Source organism: Pan troglodytes, chromosome 5, assembly GCF_028858775.2.
Source record: "Pan troglodytes isolate AG18354 chromosome 5, NHGRI_mPanTro3-v2.0_pri, whole genome shotgun sequence".
NCBI classification, from domain to species: Eukaryota; Metazoa; Chordata; class Mammalia; order Primates; family Hominidae; genus Pan; species Pan troglodytes.
Window position 1 is genome coordinate 118,214,738 of NC_072403.2, and position 13,468 is coordinate 118,228,205.

Below are 13,468 nucleotides of genomic sequence, written 5' to 3' on the forward strand. Positions count from 1 at the left end.
CAAAGAAAAATGATCCAAAATCTGAACCTTTTTTAACACTGACATGATGCTCAAAGGAACTGCTGCTTATTGAAGCATTTCGCATTTCAGATTTTCAGATTTGGAATACTGTAAGTATATAATACGAACATTCCAAAATCTGAAAAAATCTGAAATCTGAAACACTCTGGTCCCAACCATTTTGGATAAAGGATACTTAACCCATATTAACTCACTTAATTCTTGAAACAAACTTACGAAGTACAAGGTACCATTATTATCGCTGTTTTGCAGACAAGAAAACTGAGATACAAAAAGGTCAAATAACTTGCCCAAGGTTATACCGCTAGTAAGTGATGAAGCTGGGATTTGAAATCTGGTTTCTGACTCCAGAGTCAGCATCCTTAATAACCATTATGTTACAATACACAGTTATAACATGACAAGAATATAGGAAGTACACACGTAGTGTAGAGATGGCACAAACGTAGAAATGATCACTTTGGGCTAAAAAGAACCACAAAAAAGGTCATAGTTAAGCTAGATGTTAGAAGTATGAGCTACAGGAGGGAATATATGAATGAATAATTAATTACAACCAAAACAAAGGATGCTGGAAAGAGCAAAAAAGATTTATCAAATTAGATGAGCAAAGAAACAGAAGCCCAAAACATTATCCAACATTCATTAAAACAAGTAGCTTAGTACACCTGGAAAGACCTGGAAAGAAGTGGGATCATGGACAACCTTTACACACACATCATGTTTTAGTGTTTGGCTTTATACTGTAGATGATGATAAGTCAGAATAGGGTTCTTGAGGACAATAACAATGTTAGATCTGCATTTCAGAAAGAAAAATTATGGCACTGGGGAAGATAAACTAAAAGTAATAGTATTAAAAGCAGGAAGACAAATTAAGAGGCCACTAAAACAATCCATGTGAGAAATCAGATGGGCCTGAATCCCGAAAAACAAAGCAGGGAGTTTAAGGCATACTTAGAAGCCAGAATCACAATCTAGAGGCTAGATGATGAGGGAATCAAGAGTGGAGACGAACATCAACAAATTTAAAAGATCCAAAATTACAGTGAGCTCTTTTTTTACTACAATAGAATCAAACTAGAAATCAATAATGAAAAGATAACAGAAAAACCACTAAATGTGGAAATTAAACACATTTCTAAAAAAAACTAAGATTCCAAAAGAAAGCCTCAAAAGAAAATTTTAAAAATACACAGACTTGAATGAAAACAAAAACAGAACATATCAAATTTTATGGTCTACACTAAAGCCTGGCTGAAATAGATATTTGTAATACTAAATGCTTGTACAACACTGTGAATGTAATTAACACTACCATGGTTAAGATGGTAAATTTTGTTACATGCATTTTACTACAACTTAAAAAAGAAATTAAGGTAAGAGCTCAAAAAAATAACCAAAGTTCCTTTTCAAGAAACTAGAAAAAAATAATAAAACCAAAGGAGCAGAAGGAATAAGATTATTAAAAACAAAAAACAGAAACCAACAAAATTGGAAATTTTAAAAAGGAGAGAAAAATCCATGAACCACAACACTGGCTCTTCAAAAAAATAAGTAAAATTGGTAAACCTCTAACAAAGCTGACAAAAATGAAGACAACACTACAGATCCTAAAGTCATTCACAGACAAGGAAATACTATAAACAACTCTATGTTCATAAATTAACAACTTAGAAAAAACAAACCAACTCCCCAAAACCCATAAACTACCAACACTCAATGAAGAGGAAATAGGCAAGCTGAGTAGATCTATATATATCAAAGAAATTGAATTGGTAATTAACATGCTCCCCAAAAAGAAATCTCCAGACCCAAGTGGTTTCACTAAAGATATCTATCAAACACTTAAAGAATTAACAGCATTTTTACACGACCTTTTCCAGAAAATACATCAGAACAGAACACTTTCGAACTCAGTTTATAAAGCCAGTATAACCCTAATGCTAAATCAGACAATAGAAAAAACAGAAAACTACAATCCCTCTTATGAACATAAGACACAAAAATCCCCAACGAAATATTATTTGGCAAACTGAATCCAACAATGTATAAAACTAATTACATTCCGTGACCAAATAAGATTTATTAAATGTATACAAGGTTGGTCCAACATCAAAAATCCATAAATGTCATCTATTATAGCAACCAGCTAAGGAAGAAAAGTGATACAATCATATAATTAGCACAGAAAAGGCATCTGACAAAATCCAACATCTATTCATGACAATTGTGAAAGACTAATACATTCCCCATAAAATTAAGAACACCAGAAGATGTCCACTCTCACCACTCTTATCCAACACAGTACTAGAAGTTCTAGCTACTCCAATAAGGAAAAAAAAAAAGAAGAAAAGAAATAAAAGGCTTACAGATTGGAAAAATTATATAATTTCTATTTGCAGATGTCAAGACTGTTTACATAGAAAACCCCAAAGGATCTACCAAAAAAACGCCTAGAACTAGTGTGTGAGTTCAGCAAGGTTGCAGAACACAAAAATCAATCACATTTTCCATATACTAAAAATGAACATTCACGCTCGTTTTGGCAGCACATGTACTAAAATAGAATGATACAGAGATTAGCATGGCCCTGCACAAGGATGACACCCAAATTTGTGAAGCGCTCCATAGTAAAATTTTTTTTAATTATAAAAATAAAAAATAAAGGAACATTCAGAAAACAAAATTAATTTTTATCTTTTACAATATATGTGGCTTGACACAGAAAGACCTCTAGGTGTTTTCAGCAGCTTTTCTCAATATAGTCCCAGAATGGAAACAATCCAATGTCCATCAGTTAATGAATAAACAATTTGTGGTATAACCATACAGTGGGATACTCAGCAACTCAGCAACAAAAAGGAAAAAACCACTGATACACGCAAAAAGGATGAGTCTCAAAAACATTACTCGAGGTAAAATTCAGACACGAAAGGCTACATACTACATGAGTCCATTTATATGGCATTCTGAAAAAGGTAAAACAACTGAGATGGAAATCAGATCAGTAATTGCTGTGAGTTGGGGGAAGGAAGAGGTAACTGTAAAGGAGTACCAGGGAATTTTGTGAAATTAAATATCTTATTATCTTGATTTTGTAAGTAGCTACACAACTGTACACAATTGTTTAAAAACTCTTCAAACCATACTCCAAAAGATGAATTGGCCAGGCACGGTGGCTCACACCTGTAATCCCAGCACTTTGGGAGGCCCAGGCAGGTGGAGCACCTAAGCTCAGGAGTTCAAGACCAGCCTGGCCAATATGGTGAAACCCCGTCTCTACTACAAATACAAAAATTAGCTGGCGTGGTGGCGGAAGCCTGCAATTCCAGCTACTCAGGAGGCTGAGGCAGGAGAATCACTTGAACCCGGGAGGTGGAGGTTGCAGCGAGCCGAAATCATGCCATTGCACTCCAGCCTGGGCGACAAGAGCAAAACTCAGTCTCAAAAAAAAAAAAAAAAAAAAAAGATGAATTTTATTCCACATTAATTATATGCTTGGGATTATTTTTCCCTTCTCACACAGAGTCTGCTAGCCAAGTAGATGAACAAAGAATAGTAAGAAAGAATTAACAGTAAAGGAAAAATAATTTGTTTTAAGAATACTCCATTCTGCTATTATCTATAACTAATTTTACTATATGTACTATTTCTTTAAAAAATCTTTAAAACCAAGCATTTGTTTAAAAAACAAAGCCCCCGGTACTCTTCATCTATGTCCTACCAACAGGAAGATAAAGTCATATTTTTACCAACTGAGTATGATGAAAGTCATGATTTGTCAAGGACTTTAGTTTTTTTTTCTTGTCATTGAGAACTGTCACCTTATGAAAAGACAAACTTAATTGAATTCAGGGACAGAATCAGTGACAAGGTTATAAAGAGAGAAGAAACATCAATTTCTGTTCTTTCTTCCCTCACTTATGAGTTGTCTTAACTGGCGACTAATTTCCTTTCCTACCTGAACTTATTTAAAACTCCGAAGAATAAATATAGGAAGGACGTTATTATTCAACTCAAATAAATGCTTCTCTATCCTTAAGACACTTGTATGGTCTCAAAAGTCCAAGTCTTCCAACACTTCAGCGGTAGCTGCTTTCCTCCACTGATGGAAATTCACAGAACAATCCTATTTTGCGAAGCCCACTATTTAAATGCCAGATATTCTTATATTGATAGCCTATTTCCAGGAAGATACATTTTTTAGCGTGAGAGAAAACTGCTATTACTGGAAGCAAAGGGAGAAAAGATCAAGACTAAGCCCAGAGGCCCTGGATTACATTTATGGCTCTGGAAGTTATTCACGCCTCATATATATGGAGTACTTAAAAACACTAAAGGAAAAGATGCATCAAAAGTCATATAGCTACAATGAGCTTACAGCATGACATAACTGTGGAAGTGATATAACACATAAAAAGTTAACACCCCCAAAACTACCATAAAGATACTTGAATATAATTACTTTCACATAAGCTCTCTAAAAGGGAAAAGAACTTCACTCTTTAATAAAAGACTTTCCAAAGGGATAAATACTGACAAAGTAAGAACATGGTATAATAATATTTAAGCCAAAATCATTGTTTTGCAGTGACAAGGAGAAATGGGTCCAAACACTATTTACCCATAAACCTATAAAATATAAGCCATATTGAATACAAGAATAACCACCATAAGGGACAGCATAAAACAGCAGCTGAAAGATGATGACTTAGCAATCACTTACTTTACAAGCTAAATTGAGGTTTCCCAAATTTTCCAGAGTTCCTCAACTGGGGGCGGTTCTGCCTCCATTCAGGGACATCTGGCAACATTTTTGATAATCAAGACTGGAGGAAGTGCTACTGGCACTTGTAGGAAGAGGCCAGAGCTGCTGTTAAACATCCTATAATGTACAGGGTAGCCCACCACAACAAAGAATTATCAAATTCAAAATGTCAGTAGTGACCCTATTGAGAAATCCTGCTTTACAATAAAACTGAAAAGCCCCGCTAGTCACACAAAATCTTGAGATAATCTGTAATACATATAATGCAATACAACGTAAATAACTATAGCTAGAAATGTCAAGTGCATACATACATCCCATTGCTACTCTCCCACACTGTTTCCCCCTCCATCCTGTCATTCTACTCTTCTATTTAATAATTGTTGCTCCGTTTACACTTCCTTTAAGTCACCTTCCCATTCCAAAACCTCCAATTCTCCTGAGAAATAAAAAGAAATGGGAAGCATTGCCTTATCTATGCTGCGTGAGGTCTAGAACTACACAAGAAGAATCAGAGGAGTCTGATACATGATCATGAAGCTCACTATTGTTTTGATTTAAAGAAAGAATGCTATAACAAGACAACTGTGTCATAAATTCCCAGAACCATCTCAAAGGATTAGAGACGGGACCCAAAATATAACCTTGTATGTTTGTAATCCATTATGAAAAATCTACTCATTCTTGGGATCTCATCAGCACAAGGTGAGTTCCAAAATTTCTCTCCTTGCTAATAAATAGTCCTTTGATTCACATCAGCTGCATTTATTAAACACCTAAGTAGCTTCCTTTCATCTGTCCTAAAGCTCTTTCAAAAACTCTTCATTTTAATATTCCCCGATTCAGAGAGCAAGTCCATTTTTAACCAATTTGTATTTTTCATGTTTCATTTAAATCTGTCTTAGCCTGTATTTTTTTCATTCAACTGTATCCAAATGGTAGCATTTCAACATTAACATCCAGCATACCTTCAACTATTTTTTTTTACATTCTTCTCTCTGTAATTTCCAGTTTCATTAAATATTTTTGGAAGCACAATGAACAAAACTCCCAATAACAGAGGAAGCACCAAAAAACATCATTAGTACATGGATAAGCACAGGTTTAGGATTTGATTTCAATACCCTTTTTTTTTTTTTTTTTTTTTTTGAGACAGAGTTTCACTCTTATTGCCCAGGCTGGAGTGTAATGTTGTGATAGCTCACCGCAACCTCCACCTCCCAGGTTCAAGCATTTCTCCTGCCTCAGCCTCCCAAATAGCCCGGATTACAGGCATGTGCCACCACGCCCAACTAATTTTGTATTTTTAGTAGAGATGGGGTTTCTCCATGTTGGTCAGGCTGGTCTCGAACTCCTGGCCCCAGGTGATCCACCAGCCTCGGCCTCCCAAAGTGCTGGGATTCGTGTAGTATCTGTTCTTATCAGTTCAATACCCTTCTTAAAAATGCAAAACATCAAATTTATTTTTCACGTAAAAAGGAAATCAATATATTTTAAATACTCTAAACCAAGCCTAGTTAAGATGTGTTTCTGGCACAGTGGTCAACTAAATATGGCAATCAGTTTGAACAATGCCACTTAAGGTAATCATGTATATAAAGATGTTATAAATATTTTGGTGTCAGAAATAAAATTGAATAATGTCAAGAGATGACTTTTCATAAGGGAGTTTTAAATATATCTGAAAATAGCCCATAACCAAATATATTCTTATTGTACCATATAAAAATCTATTGCTAAAAATATATGAATCTGTCCAGTCATCCATGCATCCAAACAGAAGGCAGAAATATTTTCAATAACGTATTCTAGTAATAGTCTAAACTTCACATATTGTATGAGCTAGACTAATGACTTCTATCCTCGCAGGACTTTTTTTACAATTGTTTCAGGGCACTATACCTTTTTAAAGCTAGTATATACTTAATGCTTAATAATGCAGAAAAATTCACTCACCATTTCAGTGGTGTGCCTTCATATTCAAACCATATCTCACTAATGTCTTCTTGTCTCATAACCTTCTGAAAGTGCTTTTTCACTTTGTCAGTTACCAACGTCAAATAACTTACTCTTGGCAAAAGCAACTGAAATGAAAATTTGTAAAACCGTATTTATTTACTAGTTATTATTTTTAAAAAATACTAAGTAGGTTTTTGAATTTTAAGGAAAAACAGCCGTGTTCTTTGCATTATTTTGAATATCCCACACAAAGTCTACTGCTTTTTATAGAAGATCAAAGGTTAAAGGTTAAGATGTTTTAATATTTCTTATGGGGCCATTACTTTAAGCACAGCTTACCACATAAATGCCCAGAATGATCAACACAAATCTATCTACAATCTTCCTATAACACTAAATAAAAATGTAATTAGATGTCATACTATTTAGGATACTTATTGGTTCTATAAAATTTAACTTAAAAATTAAACTGATTCACCTGAGTCAATTAAACTGTTCTAAGAAGATAATCAACTCAAGTTCTAAAGTATACTTTGACTTATCAATCAAATCTTCTCAACCAGTCCATCATGTTTTGAAGGCTGAGAGAGAATGCTGAGCTAGGTAAAGCCTCAAAAAAAAAAAACAGTATGAAGAACCTGGTCAGTGTTTTTTCCCCAGAAAAGGTACCCAAAAATAAAACAGGAGTGTTTTGGAAAATTGACTATGATTTATATAAAGAACCGACAAGTAGATAAAAGAAGGAGGTTGGCAAAAATTTATGGTTTTCCTCCTTTGCAGTAGACACTCTAGCCATTTCTTGCTTTCCTAAGTGTCTGATTTCTTTTGCTGATAAAACTGCTTTGTTATTCTTTTGGCTGCTTTTATAACCGCATCATCTTTCATGCTTTTTATTCAAGGTGATATCTTTTGACTAATAAATCAAGTAGAACTACTAAGCTGGCAAATATATACAGAAAGAGATATTCTGGTTGAAGGAATTTATATTTAATCATGGGAGTCCAAGATAATAGGTACCAACCAACTAGGTAGGAAAACGTGACATTGATCCTAGGGGCTACAGAATACAGGGGTATGGGAGGGAGATAGTTGGCATGCTCCACTATGGAATACAAGGAACTAAATACTATGAACAAGCTGTTGAATAGTATTATGCATTCAACAGAATATAAGTTCTTCTTTTATAAAGAAATAACTGTGATTAGTGAAGAAAGAAAAAGGAATTCTTACTATTTAATATAAGAAAAAGCAGTTTTTCCCCCCACAGGAAGTATTATCGCCCCTGTTTTAAATAACTTGCCAATATCATGCTATTCTTAAATAAATGGCAGAGAAAAGATTCAGTGCAGTCTTTCAGAAATGACAAATACAGATATGACATTAAAGTCTCTTTAAAAAAGCAAAACAGCGTGGCAAACTAGCTGTTTTCAAAAATATGTAAGTATAATCTATTAGTCTAATAAGGTCTCTATTAGCAAATCTTGAACTTTAATTTAAAAATGATTAATGGGCATTACATAGTAATCTATTCTGTAGAAAACAATATTAACTTATGGAGACAGTAGGAGGGAAGAAACACCACAGCTAATGGGTATGGATATATCAGCTCCTGATTTTGGAGACTGTTGTATTACATGCCTTGGCTTCACTCAAAGTTGCTAAAGAACTCACAAATGATTTTTATGAAATAAAATATTTTTTACAATAAGGAAAAAAGAACATTAGACTATAACCTCAATTAAGACAGGAATTTTTGTCTGTTTTGTTCAATGCTACATTTCCACTGCCCAAAATAGTGCCTGCTTTAAAGAAGGCACACAATAAATATTTGCTGAATGAGTCAGATATGCCAAAGGTTAAGTGAGGCAGAGCCAACAACTGTAATTTTAAAAGAATACTTATTTTTAAGGCAGAATCCACACTGAAATGTAGCTGCAATTTTCTGTTCCGTTTGGCCTGTGGGAGTAATCTTTAACTAATATATCCATAGAAACACTAAGAAATCACTCTAAGATTTAAGAATGACTATTCTATAGTACATATAGATACAATTTACCTAGGAAATATTTAAACAAATAAAAATGAAAACAACAATGAAAAGACATCATCTTCTTGTCTTTTACCTGCAGACTATATATACTACTCATTGTTTTTCTTAGGTGTATTTCATTGGTTTAAGTTCTTTTTTTTTCAATGTGGTAAAATATACCTAGTATAAAATTTACCATTTAAACCATTTTTAAGTGTACAGTTTAGTAATACTAAATACATTCACTATCCATCTCCAGAACTTTTTCATCATGCTAAATGGAAACTGTACGTATTAAACAGTAGCTCCCCATTCCCTGCTTCCCCAGCTCCCAGTAACCACCATTTTACTTTCTATCTCTATGAATTTGACTATTCTAGGTACCTTATTTAAGTGGAACCATATAATATTTGTCCTTTAGTGCCTGGTTTATTTCACTTAACATATGTCTTCAATGTTCTTTTAGTTCTTTTACTTTGAATAAGATTAACCACATTTGGAAATACTGTCAGCTACAATGGAAACTATCATTCTCTTAATCCTCATTTAGCCCTAGTATAAAGTATTCCATGACTCTGATACAAGTGATTCATTTTTATCTATACAGCTTAAAAGAATACATATTTTATGCAATTATATGGAATACTTATGTTTCCAAAACAGTTGCCCATAATTTTAATTCTTTATGCCAAGTCCAATTCTGTCCAACAATTTTCAATTTTAAAATTAGAGACCTTTCTAGGACAAAAATAGAAGTAAAACATACTAGAATTCTGTTCCACTCCAATGTGTAAAGCATCATACTAGGCAATGAGGATACAACATTGAGAGAGACAGAAGAGTCCTTCCCCTTATACAGCATACAGGTTAGACAGCAAAAAAGATACAAAAAAACAAAATTACAAATGTGATTAATGCAGGGAGGAAGTAAAGAATGTTATAAGAGCAAGTAGCAAAGGAATTTAACCTGATCTTGAGTTTCACGGGAGGCCTTGACACAAAGTGTATCTTAAGGCAAAGAGTCAAAAGACAAATAGGAGTGAAATGAACATGGGTGAGTGTGGAAGTCTGGGTGTGTATAGGTATGGGAGATACCTCTGCCTTTTCCAAACAGGGGACACTGCAAGACAAAAGGCATGGAATGAATACAAAGAAACAAAGATGGGCACATTTGAGTGAAGTCTAAGATGCTGAATATGATAGGAAGGTACAGAGTTAAGACAGAATAGTGCTGAGGAAGCCAGGAGCCAGATTATCGAGAACCTTGTAAACTAAATGAAAGATCCTAAAAATGATGAAAAGCCACAAAGGTTTTAAGCAAGCAAGTGACAAGATCAGACATGTGATTTGAAAAGATCACTCCAACTGCAGACTAGAAAATGGGAAGAAGGGAAAACTAAAAGCAGGAAACTGGTTACTACTGTGCAATTTGATCTCCTTTTTTTTTTTTTTTTTTTTTTTTTGAGATGGAGTTTCACTCTTCTCACCCAGGCTGGAGTACAAAGGCAAGATCTCGGCTCACTGCAACGTCTACCTCCCAGGTTCAAGTGATTCTCCTGCCTCAGTCTCCCAAGTAGCTGGGATTACAGGTGTCCACCACCACACCGGGCTAATTTTTTGTATTTTTAGTAGAGATGGGTTTCACCATGTTGGCCAGGCTGGTCTCAAACTCCTGACCTCAGGTGATCCACCCACCTTGGCCTCCCAAAGTGCTGAGATTACAGGCGTGAGCCACTGTGCCTCGCCTGATCAGTTTTTAAGCAGTAGTCTGGTCTAGGCTGTAGCAGTGGGGGATGAAAGGGATCAGATAAGTCTGAGAGACACTGAGGTCTCTGGAGTAAGTTACCGACTATCTGGGATAAGAGAGAAGGAAGGAAGCACCAAACGATGAGTCCCAGGTTTCAAGTAAGAGTAGTTCTTCTTGCCAAAACAGGAAGGGAATAAAATAATGCAGAGGACCAGATTTTCTTGGGGGGAAAGCTGATGAGTCCAGTTTCTAACATACATAGTTTGAGCTCCTATAAGACATCTAAGTGAGGATCTCCAGCAGACAAATATATAGGTTTGGAGCTCTGGAGAAAAATACTGGGAATTGTCAAGATATAAATGCTTGACAAAGACATAAAAATGGACAAGAACTCCAGGGGGTAAAAAGTGAAGTGAAAAAAAAGAAAGCAGAGCCCTAAGAAATACCAATATTAAGGAATAAACAAAGGAGAAAGATCTGGCAAAAAAGACTACACACATACACACACACACACATAAAAACCAGACAGGCAAAAGCAAAACCAAGGATACTGAGCACTGCAGGGCTAACAGGACAGTGCCACAAGATGGGAGAAGCAACCAACAACATCAAACACTGCTGAGATAAAGCAAATGAAAATTAACAAACAGACTCTGAGCTTGGCTAAAAGTCACCATTAGTGACTTTGGCAAGAACAGTTTTCTTGGAATAGTATGAAAATGTGATTACAGAAAACTAACTGGTAGGAGGTGGAAGGCAGAGAATGACTATAAGCAACCTTTTTTAAGAAGTCTAGCCATGGAGGAAAAGCCAAAGTTGAGAGATGGGGTCAACAGAGGGTTGTTGTTTCAGGATAGGAAGGATTTATGACAACATTAAAAACTGTGAAGGAGCCAGCAGATAAGAAGTTGAAAGTAAAATAAACAGAGAAGGCAGAGGTGGAGGTGGGAGAAGATCAGATACCACCAGCTTCCTGAGAAGGCAGAAGATAGATAGAGGGCTGGGCCTTGCCTAGAAGGAAGAATACTTCTTCCATTATAACAGGAGGGAAAGAGAAGTAAATGTGTGGGATGCAGATAGGTTTTGCAGATTTGGTGACAGAAAGTTAAGGGAGGTCCTATCACACCTATCATATCATTTCTATTTTCTTCATGAAGGAGGAAGTGAGGTCACCTGTTCAGAGTGAAGGAAGAGGTCAGGGCTCAGAGACATAGTCATAGTGGAAAAGGGCAGACACCTGACTAAGGATACATAAACGGATCGCTGCCTAATGTTAAGGGTCCATGACATTGATGACCATGGGTCTAATCATGATTTCCTCTAGAAACAAGTCACAAAATAGCAATCCAAATGAGTATATGTGTTTTTATACTGGATAATCTAAATGAAAAGCAACAGTTTAAATGAACATAAACGAAAAAATACAAATTGAAAAGTTATCTAGTTTCTACAAATTTCCTTACCAATATTCTCTGAAAAATAAAACATAATGCTCAGTGATAAACATATAGGATATAGGCGGAAAGATTATGCACAGAGGCAACAAATCAAAATGCAGAAAAGAGGAATATATGTACTATTAATATTAAAAATATGTTCAAGCTTAATTGACAGCAAGGCACATATCTGAACTACAGCTATATTGGCACTAAAATCCTCATCTGTAATTCTAAGACTAGCCATCACTTATGTTTTATATATTTTCTTCCTTGTATGTATTAACTTACACTTAAGCATGTACATATTTAAATAGCAAAATTTGGATTGTGCCATATGGTTTTAAATTCCAGTTTTTTGTTTTATGTTTATTATATGCCAGTCACCCAACAGTCTTCAAAAACACAAATCATGACTGCATAAGAGGTTTCTCTGGGTGAAGAATTAGGAAGAATTCAAGAAAAAACCAATTACCTATAAGACAAGACAATCCTCTTTCTCCTACAGTTACTGTCAACACTCTTGCCATTTTCAATTTGATTAGAAACACTAGAAAACAACTTACGCTCTAGTGCTCACAATAGTCTTTTCCAATTTAAACAGGTCTATGAAGAAAAAATACTGTATTCTTTACATGAAATTTCTCTAACTTTAGAAAGTATGTCAAACATTAGAGTTTGATTTAAAAGTAAACAGGCTGGGTGGAGTAGCTCATGCCTGTAATCCGGGCATTTTGGAAGGCCGAGGCGGGCAGATCACTTAAGGTCAGGAGTTTGAGACCAGCCTGGCCAACATAGCAAAACCCTGTCTCTACTAAAAATCTAAAAATTAACCGAGCATGATGGCACATGCCTATAATCCTAGTTACTTGGGAAGCTGAGGCATGAGAATCATTTGAACCCAGGAGAGGGAGGTTGCAGTGAGCCGAGATGGCGCTACTGCCCCCTCCAGCCTGGGCAACAGGGTGAGACTGTCTCAAAATAAATAATAAATAAATAAATAAATAAAAGTAAACAGACTTAAATTATTTTTCAGTTGTTGTCAATTTGGCCAAATATACTCTTATACTCTTACATACTCTTATATACTATTACAAAGCCAATGAAGGTTAAAAGTTGTAATTAAAACAGCAAAAACTTGTTTGGAAAAAAAAAATGGTATCCTAACCTATATTACAGAACAAAAACAGAAAAAATACCTCTAACAAATGAAATTCTTCTAAAAATAAAACTATGACCATACTTGGTTTTTAACTGTGGATGTTTTTCTAGACAGAAAACGGTTGATATTTCCAAAGTTAAGATTACTCACGTGTATATAAGCTTGAGTACCAGTAACAAGATTGCCGAACTTCTCTAAAACTATCATTTCTAGTAAGAAAACCCAAAAAGATGATTTCAAACAAAATCCCAACATGAGCCTGGGGAAACATTCATGCACCGAGTAGTACCACTTGAGGAGCCTGTGCCAGATGCTGAGGATGCACAGAGGAAAACAAAAACAAA

At 35.2% G+C, this 13,468-nt stretch overlaps 1 protein-coding gene and 1 non-coding gene across 9 annotated transcripts in view; one reads left to right on the forward strand and one right to left on the reverse strand.

Annotated features, from left to right (window-relative positions):
* ATG5 (autophagy related 5) overlaps positions 1 to 13,468 on the reverse strand; it is a 143,880-nt gene that overhangs the window by 119,613 nt on the left and 10,799 nt on the right. For 5 of the 8 annotated variants that reach the window (XM_518659.7, XM_063813329.1, XM_009451764.5 and 2 more), the window contains exon 3: positions 6,748 to 6,875. The exons of the other annotated variants lie outside the window; for them this stretch is intronic. In XM_518659.7, the coding sequence (XP_518659.1) occupies positions 6,748 to 6,875 (128 nt within the window). The remainder of the gene's footprint in view (positions 1 to 6,747; positions 6,876 to 13,468) is intronic. 8 annotated transcript variants of the gene reach the window in all.
* LOC112209624 (U6 spliceosomal RNA) lies at positions 2,557 to 2,666 on the forward strand. Its single transcript, XR_002944452.1, has one exon. It is a non-coding gene; the product is annotated as a U6 spliceosomal RNA (small nuclear RNA).